Raw genomic sequence first — 19780 nt, 5'->3', positions numbered from 1 at the left:
TTATGATGTAGGTCATTCTTTGAGACGTGTGTGTGTGTGTGTATGTGTGTATATATATCTATATCTATCTCTATCTCTATCTCTATCTATATATGCCACTAATTAAAGGTGGAAGTAAGTATGCATACTAATGAAATGGATGTGCTTGTTTATTTTTACATAAAGAATTAAATCGTGCCAGGTGTAGTGGTACACACTTTTACTCCCAGCACTTGGGAGGCAGAGGTAGTCAGCCTTGGCCAGAAGAATGAGACCCTATCTCCAAAAACAAAAGCAAAAAAAAAAATAAATAAATAAAGAATTAAATCTTAGGGCTGGAGAGATGGGTTAGGAGGCAAGAGCACTTGCTGTACAAGCATGAGGATGTGAGTTGTATCCCAAGCACCCACATAAAAAGCTGGGTATGGCCACACATGTGTGTGACCCCAGTGCCGAGGGGGATGAAGACAGGAGGATCACTGGGTCTCTCTCCTGTTCAGCCAGCCCAGCTAAAAAATGGAGAGCTTCAGGCTCACTGAGAGGCTGTGTCTCAGAGAAGTAAGGTGAAAGTGCAACTGAGGAGGACACCAGATCATAATCATGGAGTGCACACATACACACACAGAGGAACTAAATCTTAGCTGAGAGCCAGGCATGGTGGCACACACCTTCAATCCTAGCAGTCGGGAGGCAGAGGTAGGAGGATCACTGTGAGTTCGATGCTGCCTTGATACTACATAGTGAGTTTCAGGTCAGCCTGGGCTAGAGTGAGATCCTACCTCAAAAAATGGAAAAACCAAAAAAAAAAAAAAAAATCTTAGCTGAGTATTTGATGCTATAGAACCTAGAGCATGTTTAAGGTTTGTTAGAGCTGAATGATATTTTGATTTAATAATAACCAATGCTGACAATGCCACTTTGCATTTTGAATAAACACATAGAACAAAATTAATCATTGGGCTGGGCGTGATGACTCATACATCTAAGCAGCACTCAGGAGGCAGAGATAGGCAGATTGCTGTGAGTTCAAGGCCACCCTGAGACTACATAGAGAATTCCAGATCAGCCTGGGCTGGAGTGAGACCCCATCTCAAAAATTAAAAAGAAAAATCATTAATCATTGTGCATTCAGAAAACTTTTTTTGTTGCCAAAATTTTTGTAACCCTGCCCCCCACGTTCAGACATGCAACCCCATATCTACAGGCTAGGAATCTAAGAGACATACTACAAGTCATAGCTTGGCTACAGAGGGGCCTAGGACCTGTGCTATCTGCCTCCAAGGCCCTGTCTTCCAGTCCTTGCCTTCTACCTCCCTCCAGCCCTTGTTCGGGCTCCCAGGTACCCCAGCTCTCCTCTTCACAGAAGCAGCGGCTAGAAGGCCTTGTGTGGCAGCCACTGTGCAGCCTGGCCAGCGTCCTGGTGGGCCCTCAGAACCTGATCAAGAAGCGTCAGGATAAACTTCTGGACTTTGAACGAGTGGAAGAGAAGCTGTTGGAAGCGGGCACTATTACCTATGAGGAGGAGGCAAGCCGGCACACTTACCAGGCACTCAACTCCCTGCTGGTGGCTGAACTGCCACAGTTGAACCAACTGGTCATGCAATGGCTGGGCCAGATTGTGCGCACATTTGTGGCCCTCCAGAAGGACCTTGCAGATCAGGCGCTGCAGAAGGCAGAGAGCAGCATGGCCCAGGTAAGGCTGCTGGGGTCAGGCCCCACCGTGGAGCCGAGCCAGCCAGGGCCCCTTCAGACAGCTGTTGGTTAGGTGGGGATGGAGTGAGAGTGAGCCTTCCCAACAGGCTGTGGCGCCTCCAGGAATGCAGTGGGGAGTTTTGAGATCTTTTCTTGCCCGTCTCCCCTCCTTCAGTGGAGTCAGACCATGAAGGCAGGGATAGGACTAGGACCCAGGCCATCTTAAGTCTTGGGCTCAGGACCAGAGGAGGGTTTTCTGGGAAAACAACAATCCGCCCATCCCTGGAGGATGTAAGTTGGTGACTGAAAACACTATTCAGTCATTCTCTAGCTGGAGTTGCTACCACCTCCTGGCTGGCGCTTGTTATGCACATATTTGGAGCCCCATCTCACTTAATCCTCAGGTAGCCCTCCAGAGCATTGTCCTCATTTCCAAAGCAAAGAAGCCAAGGCTGGGAGATGAAGCAGCTGGTGTAAGAACACACTTGACTGTGGCTTTGCACCCTGACTGCCAGTTGAAGGCATACAGATTCCACAGAGTGCTGCACAGACCCCCCAGTACAAACTTGCAGGGCAGAATTTTGAACAGGTTGGTCCAGGGGGGAATATGCAGCTGGTTCCGCATCATGCTCTGTGGTGTCATTGTCAGCGGAACAGCTCTTCATCCCAGCCCTGCCTACCGTGTTCCATTGCCATCTGACCCCCGTCCCCTCCACGCATCTCCCTCTCCTTCAACTTTCCAACCCTAGCCTCACTTTGTTCCTGTGACCTTCCCCTCCAGCACACTGCTTCTGAGTGTGACCATAGTCGCTTTGCACAACTGACTTCGTAGCCTGGAACGTCCCCTCTACGGTCTTTCACAGTTTTAGCATATAGTAACAGGTGTCAGAATTCCCGTTTCCCTGGTGTGGTGAGGATCCACAACCCCTGTGGTCCACAGACCCTAGGGTATACTCTAGGATACTTCCGGCTCTGGGTGATGACCAGAGCCCACCTTCTGCTGGGGGGAGTGGGGCGTGGGGGCCATGTTTCTTCTCATCAGGGGGTCGGGGAATGACTGCAGCATGGGTGCTCCCTTTTGTAGTCCTATAAGCATTTAGGATAGGGCTCTGCCTAAGACAGTCTTTCTGAGTTGAAGTTAGGCCCCATTCTTATGCAGAAAAAAGAGCACTGATCTTTCTGAAGACAGAAGAGTAAATCTGATTGGATGATCTTTTCTCTCTCCTCCAGTCCACCCTCCACCTGTAGCTGGGAGGAGCAAGGTTGGGAAAGCCAATAGGATGAGGTCAAGTTTATAGTCACAGAAAGGGAAGAGCAGGGCGCATCTCCTGGTTGGTCCTATACTGTGGGCAGTTGGGGCTTGTGTGGGATTGCTGCCAGCCTCCCTCATCTTTGTCTTATTATGTCCAGTGTTCTGTTCACCTGGACCTCTTCCTGTGGCACTTGGGCCAGGCCTGCACAGCAGACACCGTCATCTCTCTGAAGCCTGAGAGAAAGGGTCTGGGGCACAACTAAGAGCAGCCAGTGTGGTGACAACTCAGAGAGCCAGACATGTGCTTGTTGGCTGTGGGGTCTCGCTCACTCCTAGACTGTTGATAAGAATTCAGGAGAGCCTTAATAGGGTCAGGTTCTCAGGACAGAGCATCACTTAGGCACTCCATGGTTGCAGGTGACATAAGCCCAACCTGAATTGAAATAGCTGGAGCATAAAAACCTGACTGTCTTGCATAAGCAGAGGCCAGGAGGGGCTTGGGCCTCAGGCATGGCCTCCTGCGGACATGGAGTGTTGCCAGGGCGCTGTCTTTTTCTCCTTTGCTTCCTTCTCCAGGTAGTTTCCTGTTCATGCAGACTTTGTTTCTGCATGACGGAAGACGGTTAGGGCGGGTTACCGGCACACACCCTCACAGTCCCGTGTCTTAGCCTTCCCATCAGATGGGAGGATTCCCACTGGCCTGGTCCCCTCTCTGTTGTCATCCTGTGGGCACTTACAGTAGCTGGGGAGAAGGGGTGCCAGAACTGCCAGTCCTATGACTAGAGCATCCTGACTAGCAGAGCTACTGCACCCCCTGGAGGGATGCTTTCTTAACAGAATGGGACCAGCAGGCAGACAAAAGCAGCACTTGGTCCTGATAAAAAAGCCCATTGTGACACTTCTGGGGCGAGAGCGCAGGTGGCCAGGGACGCCCTGATTCCCAGCAGAGGCTGTGCTGACCACGTCTTCTCACCCAGCTGCCCCACCAGCACATCTCGGAGCCAGACTTCCGGAAGCTGCTGGAGGACACACTAGACCGGACCAGTGGCCAGCTTCACTCGTTTAGAGAGAGCTTGGAGAAAGCACTGCCCCCCACCACCCAAGTAAGTGCTCCTCCCTTCCTCCCTTCACCTGCAGCAGGCTGAGGCTCAAGCCCCTTCCTCTCCTTTGCTCTCCTCATTTTTTTCTGGTACTCATGGGAGCCTGTTCTCTTCCAGCTTCCTGTTTCTTTCTGTGAGTTGGGGTTGGGTAAGATGCATGACCACACATTCATTTATTCTTCATGGGTTTGATTCCCCAGTACCCATATAAAGCCAGGTTATACAAAGTGGTACATGTGTCTGGAGTTTGTTTGCAGTGGCAATAGGCTGTGGTGCACCATTCTCATTCTCTTTCTGCTTGGAAATAAATTTTTTTTTTTTTTTTTTCCTGAGTCAGGGTTTCACTCTGTTGTTTCAGGCTGGCCTCAAACTCATAGCAATCCTCCTACTTCAGCCTCCTGAGTGCTGGGATTAAAGGTGTGTACCACCAAACCAGGCTAGAGACATTTTAATATGAAGGTGAAATTAGACCAAAGGATGGTGATAAGTGGCATTTGTATCTAGAAGCCTAGAACTCCTTCACATTTTTCCTCAAAATGTATCCTTTTCTCTTACTGACTTCTAATCCCAGCTTCAATACTATATTACTTACTTTTCTTATTTATTTATTTGAGAGAGAGAAGCAGAGAGAGAGAGAGAGAGAATTGGCACGCCAGGGCCTCCAGCCACTGCAGATGAACTCCAGACGCTTGTTCCATCTGGCTTACATGGGTCCTGGAGAACCGAACTGGGATCCTTTGGCTTTGCAGGCAAACCCCTTAACTGCTAAGCCATCTCTCCAGCCCTGCTTACTTTTCTTATTGCCATAACAAAATATCTAACAAGGCAAGTTAAGGAAGGAAGGGTTTATCTTGGTTCACAGTTTGAGGGCACCATCCATGATGGTGGGAAAGGCCTGGCACAGAGAGCCTCGGGCTCAGCTTTTGCAGCAGGAACTTATGTGGCTGGTTAGGAAGCTGAGATGAGTGGCGGTACTCAGATTGCTTTCTTTTGATTCAGTTTGGCACCCCAGCCCATGGAATAGTGCCCCCCACATTCAGGGTGGGTCTTCTCAGTTTAATCTCTCTAGAAACCCCCTCATGGTCACATCTAGATGTTTGTTGCTTAAGTGATCCTACATCCTGTCAAATTGACAAGACCATCATCACAAATACCAACATTCAAAAAAAGTAAAGGTAAGATTAGGCTGAAGGACGTAGCTCTGTGGCAGGAGGTTTGCCTCGCTGTGCAGGGCCCTGGGTTCAACCTCCACTGTCCCCTTAAAAAACACAAAAGCCATAGATCATATTGTTTGTTTGGATAGGATTTTTTTTAATTTTTTAAATTTTATTTATTTCAGAGAGAGAGAGAGAAAGAGAAAGATAGGTAGATATGTAGCAAGAGAGAGAGAAATGGAGAGAGAATGGGCATGCCAGGGCCTTCAGCCACTGCAAATGAACTCCAGACACATGTGCCATCTTATGCACCTGGCTTACGTGGGTCTTGGGGGAATTGAACCTGCATCTTTTGGCTTTGCAGGCAAGTACTTTAATTGCTAAGCCATCTCTGCAGAACTGAATATATTTTTAAGTTGCAAAGGACACTATTACCACACGATGGCTTATAAACCTTTGGTAGGCTAATTTTTTGCTTGTTTTTGTTTTGTATTATAATATTGGGGATTGAACTCCAGGCCTTGAGTATGTCTGGCAAGAGCATTACCTCTGAGCTACCTCCACTGCCCCTCGCTGGCTAGTTTTTAATATTTTTCTCTAAAATGGAAGTCCAGTCATAGAGTACACTCAGGTGGCCTGTGTTTGTTTTACTTTATCATTTCTTTCTTTTCTTTTTCTTTTTTTTTTTTTTTTTGTGAGACAGGATTTGTAGCTCAGGGTGACTTTGAACCTGCTATGTACCTATGTTTGTTTTTTTTTTTTTCCCCGTGGTAAAGTCTCAGTTTCAGTCTAGCCCAGTGACCTGGAAGTCACTCTATAGTTCCTAGCTGGTTTTGAACTCACATTGACCCCCCTACCTCTGCCTCCCAAGTGCTGGAATTAAAGGTGTGTGCACCACACCGATGGCCTGTTTTGAAGGTAACTGTAGAGGGTCTGGGAGATGGCTCAGCAAGTAAGAGCAATTGCTGTGCGAGGGGGAGGACCTGAGTTCAATCCCTAATGAAAACAAGAAACAAGCGGCAAAAGAAGCCTGATGGGGTTGTACACACCTGTTATCCAGGGCTGAGGAGGTGTTACTGGAGGGTCGCTGGGCTCCCTGTCAGCCAGTGAGAAGTCACTGTAGCAGTGTAGGCAGTCACTCACATAGAGTGGACAACCTGGACTTGAGGAAACTGAAACTGCGTTCAGTTAATTACATGTGAGATGTGAACAATCCCAGGATAGCGCCGTGATTCCCCAGAAGAGAACAGAGGTCTAGAGGTATGGAGAAGCAAGTGAAGGGCCCAATCGCGTGGGGCAGGTAAAGATGGCCTTCTTGCTAAGAGACAGCAGAGAAGGTTGGGACTAGGAAGGGGAGGACCATCTGGGACCAACTGCCCCACCTCAGCCTCCCAGTTCTCTCTCTCTCTCTCTCTCTCTCTCTCTCTCTCTCTTTTTTGGTTTTTCGAGGTAGGGTCTCAGGCTGACCTGGAACTCACTATATAGTCTCAGGGTGGCCTCAAACTCATGGTGATCCACCTACCTTTGCCTTCCAAGTGCTGGAATTAAAGGTGTGTGCTACGACACCCAGCTCTTTTTTTTTTTTTTAATTATTTGAGAGAGGGAGAGGCAGATAGAAAGAAAATGAGTGCACCAGGGCCTCTAGCCACTGTAGATGAACTGTAGGCACTTTTGCCACCTTGCGCATCTGGCTTACATGTATCCTGGGGAATTAAACCTGCTTTGTAGGCAATCACCTTAACCCCTAAGTAATCTCTCCAGCCCTATTACTTTAAATTATTTTTTTGTTTTTCTTTTTTAAAGAATTTTATTTTGATTTGTTTATTTGGGAGAGAGAGAGACAGAGAGAGGCAGAGTGAGGCAGAGAGAGACACAGACAGAGAATGGATCTGCCACTGCAAACAAACTCCAGATGCCATCATGTGCATCTGGCTTACATGGGTTCTGGGGAGTTGAACATAGGTCTTTAGGCTTCTCAGGCAAGCGCCTTAACCACTAAGTAATCTCTCCAGTCCTTTTGTTTGTTTTTCGAGATAGGGTCTTGCTTTAGTCCAGGATGACCAAGACTTCACTATGTCATCTCAAGCTGGCCTCAAACTCACAGTGATCCTCCTATCTCTGCCTTTTGAGTGCTGGGATTAAAGGCATGTACTACCTTTTCTTCTCTCTCTCTCTCTCTCTCTCTCTCTCTCTTCCTTTCTCTCTTTCTTTTTTCTTGAGGTAGGGTCTTGCTGTAGCCCAGGCTGACCTGGAATTCACTATGTAGTCTCAGGGTGGCTTCGAACTCATGGTGATCCTCCTACCTTAGCCTCCCGGGTGCTGGGATTAAAGGTGTGTACCACTATGGTCAGTTTCTTTTTTTTTTTTTTTCTCTAAATACTGTATTTATTTGTTAGTTTATTTGCAAGCAGAGAGAGAGAATAGGCACCCCAGGGTCTTTCGTCACTGCAAACAAACTCCAAAGGTATACACCACTTTGTGCATCTGGCTTGATGTGGGTACTGGGGAATCAAAACCAGGCCATCAGGTTTTACAAGCAGGTGCCTTTAACCTTTAACTGCTGAGCAACCTCTCCAGCCCCGAGAAGAGAAAGAGAAAAAGAAAAAGAGAGAGAATGAGCACCCCAGGAACTCTTGCCACTGCAAACAAACTCCAGATGCACGAGCCACTTTGTGCTTTACCTGGGGAGTTGAACCTGAGCCAGTAGACTTTGCAAGCAAGCACCTTTAATTATTGAACCAACCCTCTAATCCCTCCTCCCACTTTGCTTTGTGGTTTTTTTTTTCTTTTCAAACTTTTTCTTATTAAAAACTTCCATGTGATTATAAAAAATATCCCATGATAGGACTGGAGAGCTGGCTTAGCAGTTAAGCGCTTGCCTGTGAAGCCTAAGGACCCTGGTTCAAGGCTCGATTCCCCAGGACCCACATTAGCCAGATGCAAAAGGGGCGCATGTGTCTGGAGTTCGTTTGCAGTGGCTGGAGGCCCTGACATGCCCATTCTCTCTCTCACTGCCTCTTTGTCTTTCTGTCTGTCGCTCTCAGATAAATAAAAAAATTTAAAAAAATATATCCCATGATAATACCCTCCCTCCCCCGACTTTCCCCTTTGAAATTTCATTCTCCATCATATCCCCTCCCCCTCTCAATCAGTCTCTCTTTTATTTTGATGTCATGATCTTTCCCTCCTATTATGATGGTCTTGGGTAGGTAGTGTCAAGCACTGTGAGGTCATGGATATCCAGGCCGTTTTGTGTCTGGGGGGAGCACGTTTTATGGAATCCTATCCTTCCTTTGGCTCTTACATTCTTTCCGCCACCTCTTCCGCAATGGACCCTGAGCCTTGGGAGGTGTGATAGAGATATTGCAGTACTGAGCACTCCTGTCACTTCTTTCCAGCACCATGATACCTTCTTAATCATCCCAAGGTCACTGTCATCTGAAACGAGAAGATTCTCTACCAAAAGTGAGAGTAGCATTAATATAACATTAAGAGAAGTGCGTCCTGGGCAGTTTGATAAGCAAAGTATATACATTTAGCCAGACAGCAGCAGACATTATACCCCTAGGGCTCATGACTACCCCTGTTGTAAGTTTTCAGTATCAGGGATGTATTCCCTCCCATGGAGCGGGCCTCCAGTCCAATCAGAGGGCAGTTGGTTTCCACCATGACAGATGTGCCACTATTGTACCCATTGGCTCATTTGGCCCATTTGGCCTGGCTGGCCAAATATAAGGCTTACAGTGTCCACTGTTGAGTATCTCCACTGGTGATTTCTCTCTCTCCCATTGAACTGCATGCAGAATGGCTTCTTCCAGCTTTCTGTCAGCTGGTCTTCATGGCCTCCTCCCACTTTTCAATGAGAATTAGGCCAGCAGAGGTCTCACAAGGGTGGCCATGGAACCTACAACTTGGAAAAAAAAAGTAAAGGGGCAGAAAATGCATCCTGGAACCTTCCTTCTATGTAAAGTAATATTTTTCTTCTCAGAAAAGCATTAGAAATTTGGCTGGAGAGATGGTGGGGGGGGTAGAGTTAGGGTGATTGGACCCTTGGAGATAAAAAGGGAAAGTTTGCACTCCCTGGAAATCAAAGATGATCTGACTTCTTATCTTTTGCCTAGTTCCCTAGAGTCCAGTTTTTCCACAATCAACACGTGTTGACTCTTAGCTCAAGCTCCTTTGTCTGTCTCTGCGCCCCCCCCCCCCCCCCAGCCACTCCTTCCAGGCTCTGAGCGCCAGATGCAGGCTCTCCTTAGCAGGTATGGCCCTGAGAAGCTGTACCAGGTGACAAGCAGTATCAACGGGACTGGGACTCTGGATTTGACACTTCTGCGGGGTCAAATTGTAGCCCTTCTACAAAACAAGGATACCAAAGGCAACAGAAGCCGTTGGCTGGTGGATACCGGGGGTAGGTAGGCCTTTATGGATCCTTCCTCTCCTGCGAAAGCCTGCTGACAGGGATCGGTGGGGAGGCACAGGGCCTCTATGTGCCAAGGTCTGCCTGTGCCAGCCCAGGATGGGGTAAGCCCTGAGACAGATGCAGATTGGAGCTCAGTCAGCTCAGAGTGACTCAGCACTGCGTGAAATGTCAAAAGAAAAAAAAAAAAGACTTAGTCTTCTGTCACAGCCTTCACTCAGAACTGTGCTATGTGGATAAGACAGAGCCCTGCCTTAGGGACCTCATAGACTGCTGGGCTGGTCGCATGTGTGGGAGGAACTTGGGCTGCTCCCTAAAAAGTACAGGGGAAGGGGACCTTGATCTCAACCACATTGACAAGAATGACTCCTGAGAGGAGGGGAGCACAGGGTTATTGAAGACAGGGAGCACAGTTTCCTCCTTTAAATGTTGTATTGTAATTTTTACTTAAGTATTTTAAAGTGCATTAGAAAAAAGTATAAATAGTCCCTAAGCCTGTGATTATATCTGCATTGTTGTATAGAATAAGACCAGGTTTTAAAAAAGTGTGCCATTTAAATAATCAGTAAAGTAGAGCCACTTGCAAGACACAGGCAGGTGGATCACCGCATGTCCAGGACAGCCAGGGCCACATAAGCAGTTAAGGCACTTGCCTGCAAAGCCAAAGGGCACAGGTTCAATTCCCTAGGACCCATGTAAGCCAGCTGCACAAGGGGCACATGCTCTGGAGCTTGTTTGCAGTGGCCAGGGGCCCGGGAACATCCATTCTCTCTCTCCCTCTCTTTCCTCTCAAATAAAATTTTTTTTTTTTGTTTGTTTGTTTTTGTTTTTGTTTTTCGAGGTAGGGTCTCACTCTGGTCCAGGCTGACCTGGAATTAACTCTGTAGTCTCAGGGTGGCCTTGAACTCATGGCAATCCTCCTACCTCTGCCTCCCAAGTGCTGGGATTAAAGGTGTGCGCCACCATGCCCGGCTAAATAAAATATTTTTTAAAATATTTTTATTTATTTATTTGAGAGAGATGGAAAGAAGCAGAGAGAGAGAGAGAGAAAGAAAGAGAGAATGGGCGCTACCAGCCACTGCAAATGAACTCTAGGCACATGTGCCACCTTGTTTGTCTAGTTTACATGGGTCTTGAGGAATTGAACTTAGGTCCTTTGGCTTTGCAGGCAAAGACCTTGACAGCTAAGCCATTTCTCCATCCCCTAAAATATTTTTTTTAAAGACGAAAACAGAACCAGGCATGGTGGTGCACTCCAGCATTTGGGAGGCAGAGGTAGGAGAATCACCATGAGTTCAAGGCCAGCCTGGGACTACAGAGTAAGTGCCAGGTCAGGCTGGATAGAGTGAGACCCTACATTGAAAAAAATTTTAAATGTTATTTATTCATTTATTTATTTATTTGAGGGAAGGAGAGAGAAAGAGAGAAAATAGGCATACCAGAGAATGGGCCTTTAGCCACTGCAAATGAACTCCAGGTACATGTGGCACCATGTGCATCTGGCTTATGTGGGTTCTGGGGAGTTGAATGTAGGACCTTAGGCTTCACAGGCAAGCACCTTAACCACTAAGACATCTCTCCAGCCCTCAAAAACATTTTTTTTAAATGAAAACAAAAATAAAAATGTGGTACCAACAGTTCTAAGCCAGTGAAGTGAGGAAATAATGTTAAGGAATATTAAAGCAAGGTCTTCAGGGCCTTAAGGATCAGGTTGGATCTCAACTCTGCTCTTTCCTAACTGAGTGTTCTCAGAGACGTAACGGGGCTTCTCAGCATGAAATGAAGGTAGTGATACCAAGAGACCTCAGGGTTGCTGAGAAGACCGTAACCACCTGCTGGCTCTGGTGATTGGAAAGTGGTGCCCACTTGCAGTGACAATAGCCAGGCAGCACTGGGAGAGCTGCTGTATGAGAAGGAACCCAGAAGGAACACGGTAAGAAGCAAAGCAGGGTCTGGAGAGATGGCTCAGCAGTTTGTTTGCAAAGCCTGATGGTTGGGGTTCAGTTCCCCTGTTCCCACTTAAAGCCAGATGCACCAAGTTGGTGCATGCATCTGGAGTGCATTTGCAGTGGCCATAAGCCCTGGCACATTCATACATTTTTTTCTCTTCCTCTCTTTCTCAAATATATATATATTGGTTTTTCAAGGTAGGGTCTCCCTCTAGCCCAGGCTGACCTGGAATTCACTATGGAGTCTCAGGATTGCCTTTGACCTCACAGTGATCCTACTACTTCTGCCTCCCAAGTGCTGCAATTAGAGGTGTATGCCACCACACCTGGCTTTAAAATTTTTATTTTATTTTTTGGTTTTCTGAGGTAGGGTCTTGCTTCTAGCTCACACTGATCTGGAATTCACTATGTAGTGGCCCGGCATTGTTATTATTGTTTTTTTTTTAATTTTTTTTTTTTTTTAGTTTTTATTTATTTATTTGAGAGCGACAGAGAGACAGAGAATGGGCGCACCAGGGCTTCCAGGCACTGCAAACAAACTCCAGATGCGTGAGCACCCCCTTGTGTATCTGGCTAATGTGGGTCCTAGGGAATCTAGCCTCGAACTGGGGTCCTTAGTCTTCATAGGCAAGCGCTTAACCACTAAGCCATCTCTCCAGCCCTATTATTATTTTTAAATATTTTTATTTTTATTTATTTATTTATTTGACAGAGAAGGAGAGGGAGGGAGGGAGAGAGAATGGGCACACCAGGGTCTCCAGCCACTGCAAATGAACTCCAGACATGTGTGCCCCCTTGGACATCTGGCTAATGTGGGTCCTGGGGCCTTAAATCTTAGTCCTTTGGCTTTGCAGGCAAGTGCCTTAACTGCTAAGCCATCCCTCCAGCCTTAAATTTTTTTTTTTAATAAATGATGTCGGGCTTAATGGTTAAGATGCTTGCCTACAAAGCCTAAGGACCCATGTTCGACTCTTCAGATCCTAGTAAACCAGATGCTCAAGGTAACGCAAGCACGGCAGGCTCTTACATGTGCACACGATAGCGCAGACGTCTGGAGTTCCGCTGCAGTGGCTGGAGACCCTGGTGTGCCAACTCTCTGTTTCTTTCTCTCACTTTCTTGCATAAAAAATGGCCAGCCTGTCAGGCTTGCCTCAAAAATAAATAAATAAATAAAAATAGGGCTGCAGAGATGGTTTAGCTGTTAAGGTGCATGCCTGCAAAGCCTAAGGACCCAGGTTTGGTACTCCAGGTCCCACATAAGCCAGATGCACATGGTGGCACATGTTTCTGGAGTTAGTTTGCAGTGGCTAGAGGCTCTGGTGTGCCCATTCTCACTTTGTCTCCCTCTCTCTGTCTCTGACAAATAAATAAATAAAAATAAAATCTTTAAAAAAAATTAAAATACTTGAAAAGAAGCAGCAGCAGCACAGCAATCCGGTGCTGGGAGGAGAGGGAGCCGAGCCTTGCTCAGGGCAGCAACTCGGGCGCCCCAAGCGGCGGTGCCACCATCAAGAGCATCTCATACCAGCTCAAGGATGACCGCCGTCCCTGTCACTTGTTTCAGATAGCGCGGGCTGTCCCATCAGGGAGACCCCATCTTGGGGTCAAGCCAGGAGCTGCTGTAAACGGTGAATGCAGAGGGGGATGGGGTTGTGAGGTTCCTTGAGGATCCTCTTGTGTCCCCTTAGTGGCCAGAAGCTGCGCTGGAGCATGCATATCACTGACATCCCTGGAAAGGACGGCAGTGAACCTTTTCCATGTTCCCTAGGACACCGTGGGTATGTGCCTGCTGGGAAACTGCAGCAGTACCACGTAGTACCCAGTGAGAAGGAGCCCAGAGGGCAGGTGGGGCTGCTGGAGGACTCCGGGCTTCTAACACCAGAGCCCACCCAAGTCCCTGTTTCTGCTGCCCCAGCTGTGACCCAGGTGAGTCTGGGAGAGGGCGGAGGGCGGGCCTCTCTTGGGCCATGGGACTGAGGCTTGAATTTCTGTCTTCTGTCAAAGTGTACCCTGCTCCTATCCAGGGCTCCCCTCCCCGTGAGGCCTGGCCATGGTCAGTGATAAGTCCCTGTCCTGCTTAGAGAAAGGGTCTTCCCTCTTCTGCCACATTAGCAACAGAGAGCTCATGCCTCATCCCCCATCAGCGCAGCAAGTGGAAGCCCTCCACTCATTCATTCATTCATTCAATTTGCCTGATATGGTACTACACAGGAGAGACGGTGATGGACAAGAGCACACCAAACTTGCAATCTGAGGGAAAGCAAAGCTCACTAGATGCATGAATACGAGGTAGGAGGATCGCTGTGAGTTCGAGGATAGCCTGAGACTACATAGTGAATTCCAGGTCAGCCTGGGCCAGAGTGAGACCCTACCTTGAAAAATAAAAACAAAACAAAAAAACACAACCCCCCCCCCCCCGCAAAAAAGAAACAGAAGCAGTTGAAAAGTGAGTCCTAGAGACTCAGCCCCGAAACTGGCATAAATGCAGGGATAACCTGAAAGTAATCAGCTGTGGTAAGGGCCAGGGGCCTAGGTGCAGAGAGGATTTCCTGAGAATGATGCCTTTTCTCAGAGGGAAGGGCAAGTAGGATTAACGGACAAAGGGAGTGTAATGGGGTGCAGGTGGCATACATTCTCCAGAAAAGCATATACAACACATGTAAAGCACAGTGACAGGAGAGGATCATGAACTGAATGAAGCCAGTGGTTAGAGGAAGAGTAAGGCATTGGGATGAGGCAGAATGGAATATGGCACTGCAGGCAGAGTCTACAGAGCAGGCCAGCAAGGCCCTGTGGCTTTGGTGAGCGTGTCAGACTCTCTTTCTCTCCTCCTTTTTTTTTTTTTTTTTTTGTAATTTTTTCTTTTATGAGAGAGAGAGAATTGGCACAGCAGGGCCTCAGCCACTACAATTGAACACTAGATGAGTATGACACCTTATGTGTATGTGTGACCTTGTGTGAGTTGAACATGAATCTGTAGGCTTCGTAGGCAAGTGCCTTAACCACTAAGCCATCTCTCCAGCCCCAGGCTTTCTCTTAAAAAGCAGTGGAAACAGGCATGTGTGCTCGTGGCAGCATTATTCCTAAGAACTCAAATGTCTGTCAACTGAATGAACAAACAAAATGTAACAGAAATAGAATAGGGTGTTATTGGGCCATGAAGAGGAAGAAAATGGGCTGGAGAGATGGCTTAGCTGTTAAGGCGCTTGCCTACAAAGCCTAAGGACGTATGTTTGATCTCTCTCCAGATCCCACGTAAGCCAGATGCACAAACATAAGGCAGGCACAAGGTTGCACATGTGCACTAGGTGGGGCAAGTGTCTGGAGTTCCATTGCAATGGCTGAGGCCCTGGCACACGAATTCTCTTTTGCTCACTCCCTCTTTCTCTTAAAAAAAAGGAAGGAAATACATCAGTATCAACATGCTTGAGCATATACTGCTAAGTGAAAAAAAAGGCACAAAGACCACATGGGCTAGGATTCCATTTACATGAGTGTCCAGAATAGGCCCAGGCTAACCTGGAATTCACTATGGAGTCTCAGGCTGGCCTCAAACTCATGGCGATCCTCCTACCTCTGCCTCCTGAGTGCTGGGATTAAAGGCGTGTGCCAACACGCCCAGCTTTTGATTTCCTTATTGATTTGTTCATTGACACATTCATCATTTAGTAGTGTATTATCTTCAGGGTTCTTATCCATGTTAAGGCATCTTTATATATCTTCAGTATAGGAGTTTAAGGTGCCAGGTGTTGTTCTTCTACTCCAAGAGAAGTAACAGAAGCGACCCTAGGAGTTGAGTTTGCTTGCTGTTCAAGTATTGTAGTGAACTGGGTGAAGAAAATTACTCGCAAATTCTAAAATTCAACTGAGCAATATAGATACTCACTCAAAACCAGAGTATTTATACAAATGTGGGGATTAAACTAAACAGATAATCTAATAAAGCCAAAGTTCTTAAGGGTGTGTGTGGCTCCACACCCTTAACCCTGTCAACTGGGAGGTTGAAATTTCTTGTCTGAAATGGGTTCCAAGTCAGCCTGGGGCCAGTCAGTACTTGCCCCCAATACTGATTTAAGCAAAAGACAAAACAAAAAAGACAAGCTGGGTGTGGTGGCACACGCCTTTAATCCCAGCACTCAGTAGGCAAAAGTAGGAACATCGCCGTGAGTTTGAGGCCACCCTGAGACTACATAGTTAATTCCAGGTCAGCCTGGGCCAGAGTAAGACCCTACCTCAAAAAAACCAAACCAAAACAAAACAAAGCCAAAGACAAAGACAAAGGCCATATAAATCAGGAAATGTCAAAGGCAACAATACCACCAAACTATAGATTATTTGAAAAGGGTAAAGCCAACCAAGAATATACTATTCAAATGTAATACATCACCTTTCCTGACATGGAAAGAGAGATTAGCACTTCCAGTGCAGGCCTCTGCATCTGGCTTTGTATAAGTAGACCCTGTTACCATTTGGGATGGCTTCTAATCATGCCAATGCTGAGTGCCCACCTTGATCTGTTTCGGTGCTGAGTGGCCAAGGGTTAATGAGTTCTCGGTCGGGGATGTGAGGCTATGCGGGGTACCTGCAGTTGTACCTGAGCTGCTCAGCTAGTCCCATTTTATTCTCCTTCAGCGGCTGCTCGGCTGGTCTCTGCTGCCTTCCCTTCATGTTTCTTGACTTTGCGAGGAGGCCGCTGTGAGTGGACAATCCCCTCACCGTGTGTCTGCTCCTGCCGCTCAGTGCCTCCGGGCGGGCTCAGAGATGGGGGGGGGGGTCGCTGCTGGCCCCTTGCAGGATTCTGGTCAATTTCCTCCTTTCTGGAAGATCTTGGTCTCTTCTGCTTCTCTGCTGTGGTTGAGAATAACTTGTACACCTTCACTTTTCATTAGAAGAGTGTATTTTGCTGTGTTTCTGTTTATTTCCTTCCCTGGGCTGCTTTGGTGTGGCTGGTATGCCACCATCTTACCTGGAAGTCTGTGACTAAGTTTCTTGACTTCCTTAGTCTCAGTTTCCTTATCTGAAAACAAATGGGACAAATGCAACGATAGAATTGTTGTAAAAATCAAAGCCAGGACTAGACAGATGCCTCAGAAGTTAAAGACACTTGCTTGCAAAACCTGACAGCCAGTACCTATGTACAGCCAGATGCTTATAGTGATGCATGTGCCTGGAGTTTGCTTGCAGTGACAGGAGACCCTGGTGTGCCCGCTCTCTGTCTCTCTCAAATAAATAAATAAACAAATATTGAAAAAAAATAACAAAGCCCAGCAAAGCATTGGTACAGTGGCAACAGCACAGTGATTGTCGGCCAGGGGCCGAGCAGATGAAGTTGTCTTTAGCTCACGGATGTGTGTGAGAGGTGCTGGATGCCTGGCAGTGGAGGCCCGTGTGCGCGGTGATGGCAGGAGCAGGCCGGGAGCAGGATGGCTGCATCGGCACTGAGTTCATCTGTCTGCTGCCCTGACTACTTCTGTCCCTCCTTGTGTGTTTTAGGTGGTGGCAGCATACCCCTTTGTGGCCAGGAGTAGCTATGAAGTGAGTCTTCAGGCTGGCCAGCATGTGAAAATCCTTGAGGCCCAAGACAAGAAGGGGAACCCCGAATGGAGCCTGGTGGAAGTGAATGGACAGAGGGGATATGTGCCTTCTAGTTTCCTGGCCACGATCCCAAGCCCAGCTCCATGGGGCTGGAGTCTGCCCTCTTAGGGTACCCTCCTCGGAGCCCCTTTTGCCAAGGAAAGGCAGAGGCCTGGAGGCTGTGACCTGCAGGCAAGTGGCAAAGACAAAGGTAGGAGAGGAGTGAAGGATAGCCAGGTGGCTGCCTGAGGAGGTGATGGGGTCCTGCAGAGCACCTCACATGGGTGGCAGCCATAATAGGCTCCAGCAGGAGCATTCCTCAGGCCTGCATAAAGAAGTCATTCCAGAGCCTGGGATTACAGAGTGAGTTCCAGGTCAGCCTGGGCTAGAGTGAGACCCTAACCTCTACCAAAAAAAAAAAAAAGAAGTCATTCCAAGCAGGTCCCAACTGATTAGCCAGGGCTTGCCACTGCTTGCACCTGTGCTTCCTTTCTGCCCGTGGGAGCTGGCCACCCACCACCCGGGTGGATATGACTTGTATGCTGATGGCTGGACGGGGCACTGAAGAAGCCCAGAGCTTCCTGGTTCCGTAATTCCCTTTCTGCCGCGCTATCAGGAGCCCTGTAGCTGACTCATCTCTTCCTTCTTCCTGTTTAGAGTTGAGTTGTCTCTGACAGCAACAGGGAGCCCACGCACAGGGACAGCAAGGCTCTGCTCTAGAGTGGAGGTTCCTGGGTGACTCTCTACGGGGACTAGAAGTGGGTATGACCAGCCACACTTTTGGAATGTGTGTGGGCAAACTTGGAGGTGGTTCTAGGGAAGAGGGGGTTTTGAAGATGGATTAGCGGGGTGTGTGAGACTGCTGGCGGCAGAACAGCTTGCCACTGTTCTCTCTGGACTAGGAGACAACGGGACTTGGAGGCAATTATGGCAGAAATCCTGTGAAGTAGGTGACTGCTGGCCTGGTGGATGGGGGAGGTGAGAAATGGCTTGGTTTCTTGGTTCTGGAAGGAAACCCAGTAACCTCAGGTGGCTGTGGGGCCTTGACAACTGTCATTTTCCATTTCACAAATAACTTATAGCACTACAATGAGGATGATGTGAGGCTAAGGACAATGAGGCCATCAACAACTAGGAAGTGTGACACCAGGGTACTGTATGATCAGTGGAACCAGAAAGGCCTCCACCATGAGCTGATACAGGCTGGAAGCAGTCTTGCCACCTCGTACATCCAACAGTGTCCTTTTCCTTAGACCCAGAGTCTTTCTTGGAGTCCTTTTTAGTATATTCAGCATGGATGAGCAATAAAGACATATTCTGAGGCATGTGTTTTAGGAGATCTTGTTTCATATGAGTGTTATAGAACACCTACACCAACAGGGCTATGTCCCTGGGCAATATAACCTCATGGGACCACAGTCCTACATGTAGTCTGTACCTGACTGTCACGTGTCACATGAGAGTCCTACAGTCTCGATAGCCAATGTCCCAGTGTCTTGAAAGAGATGAGTTAGTAGATACAGTCACTGCTCAGCAGCTGCTTTGGGGTAAGAGTTATTGCAAGATCTCCAGAAAATAGAAAAGGAGACTTATGCAGCTAGCAAGTTCAGAATCAACCCTCCTGAGTATGTGTAAAACAGCGCAGTTTAATTTCAAGAATGCCTCCACGTTATAACTAGAGCGCCTAACGCTGCTAGCTGAGACTGCCGAGGGGCTCTGGATCAAGGCAGCCATGTCTGCGTTAGTGTGTAACGGGCCTCCTTGGGGCTTGTTAAAGCTCGGAGACTGCATGATGCATGAGAAAGTCTCCAGTGCCCCTTCCAGCCCCACGTCCACTTCCTGACACTCTCCATGCACTTTCCTTTCTGGGTCCTGCTCAGACTTCTGCTAAAACCAAGAAGTTCAGGGGGACTGGTAACAAAGTAGGAAGTGTACCCCTGGCTTCCACAGATTTTTACTGCTCTGGGACTTGAGCTTGGAGTGCTCAGCACGGCAGCTTGCTGCTGGAGTCACCTGGGCAGCACGGAACTGTGCTGCAAGCCAGGGGCCCAGCTCAGAGGCTGATGTCACTGATCTGAGATGTGGCTGTGGCTTCAAACAGAGGCGTCTCACATGCAGCCACACTGAGGACTTCTGCCCTCTGTGTGTAGAGGTGGACAGCTGGGCCTGGGGTCAGAGGCGGGATGGAGTAAATTTGGATGTGTCCCAGCTGAGCTTTGTACTAGCTGTTTACAGGAAGCTTTAGAAGCAGTTTGAAATAGGACAACCTGTTCTGTCAGCTCCCAGAATGTGCACTTATTAAGTGCCATTAAAAGGGACCAGAACAAAATTGGATGTTCTTGTAGGTATAAGGGAGAAAAAATGAACTCTGTTAGAACCATGGTATCTCATAAAGGGAAAATAAAAATGCATTCAGTAACAAGTGGGTTATGGTTTCTCAGACCCTGGGACTGAGATTACAAGTCACCATAGAGTAAGGAAACATGTACTGAGAAGACGGCGAATGGCCTGGATTATCTCCAGGACACTCTGTGTAATGTGCCTTTTTAGTCCTGTGCCGAGAACCATTGCACTGTGTCTTATTTATTTCACTATTGGACTGTCATATGCAGACTTGCTAAGGTAGTTGCCTAAGAGCAAAATAAAACTCCCAGGAGTTGAAG

The 19780-nt window shown here is 47.7% G+C and overlaps 1 protein-coding gene across 4 annotated transcripts in view; it reads left to right on the top strand.

Annotated features, from left to right (window-relative positions):
- Arhgef37 (Rho guanine nucleotide exchange factor 37) overlaps positions 1 to 18446 on the top strand; it is a 102909-nt gene extending 84463 nt beyond the window's left edge. For 2 of the 4 annotated variants that reach the window (XM_045133087.1, XM_045133085.1), the window contains 5 exons: positions 1346 to 1672; positions 3901 to 4026; positions 9390 to 9585; positions 13312 to 13469; positions 17037 to 18446. In XM_045133087.1, coding sequence (XP_044989022.1) covers positions 1346 to 1672; positions 3901 to 4026; positions 9390 to 9585; positions 13312 to 13469; positions 17037 to 17246 — 1017 coding nt within the window. In that variant the 3' untranslated portion in view covers positions 17247 to 18446. Of the gene's footprint in view, positions 1 to 1342; positions 1673 to 3900; positions 4027 to 9389; positions 9586 to 13311; positions 13470 to 17036 lie in introns of all 4 variants that reach the window. The other 2 variants (XM_045133086.1, XM_045133084.1) reach the window with 1 other exon arrangement.
- The last annotated feature ends 1334 nt before the right edge of the window (positions 18447 to 19780 follow it).

The sequence above is a fragment of the Jaculus jaculus genome, chromosome 13 (genome assembly GCF_020740685.1).
Source record: "Jaculus jaculus isolate mJacJac1 chromosome 13, mJacJac1.mat.Y.cur, whole genome shotgun sequence".
Taxonomy (NCBI): Eukaryota; Metazoa; Chordata; class Mammalia; order Rodentia; family Dipodidae; genus Jaculus; species Jaculus jaculus.
This window is presented reverse-complemented; position numbering and strand designations above follow the sequence as displayed.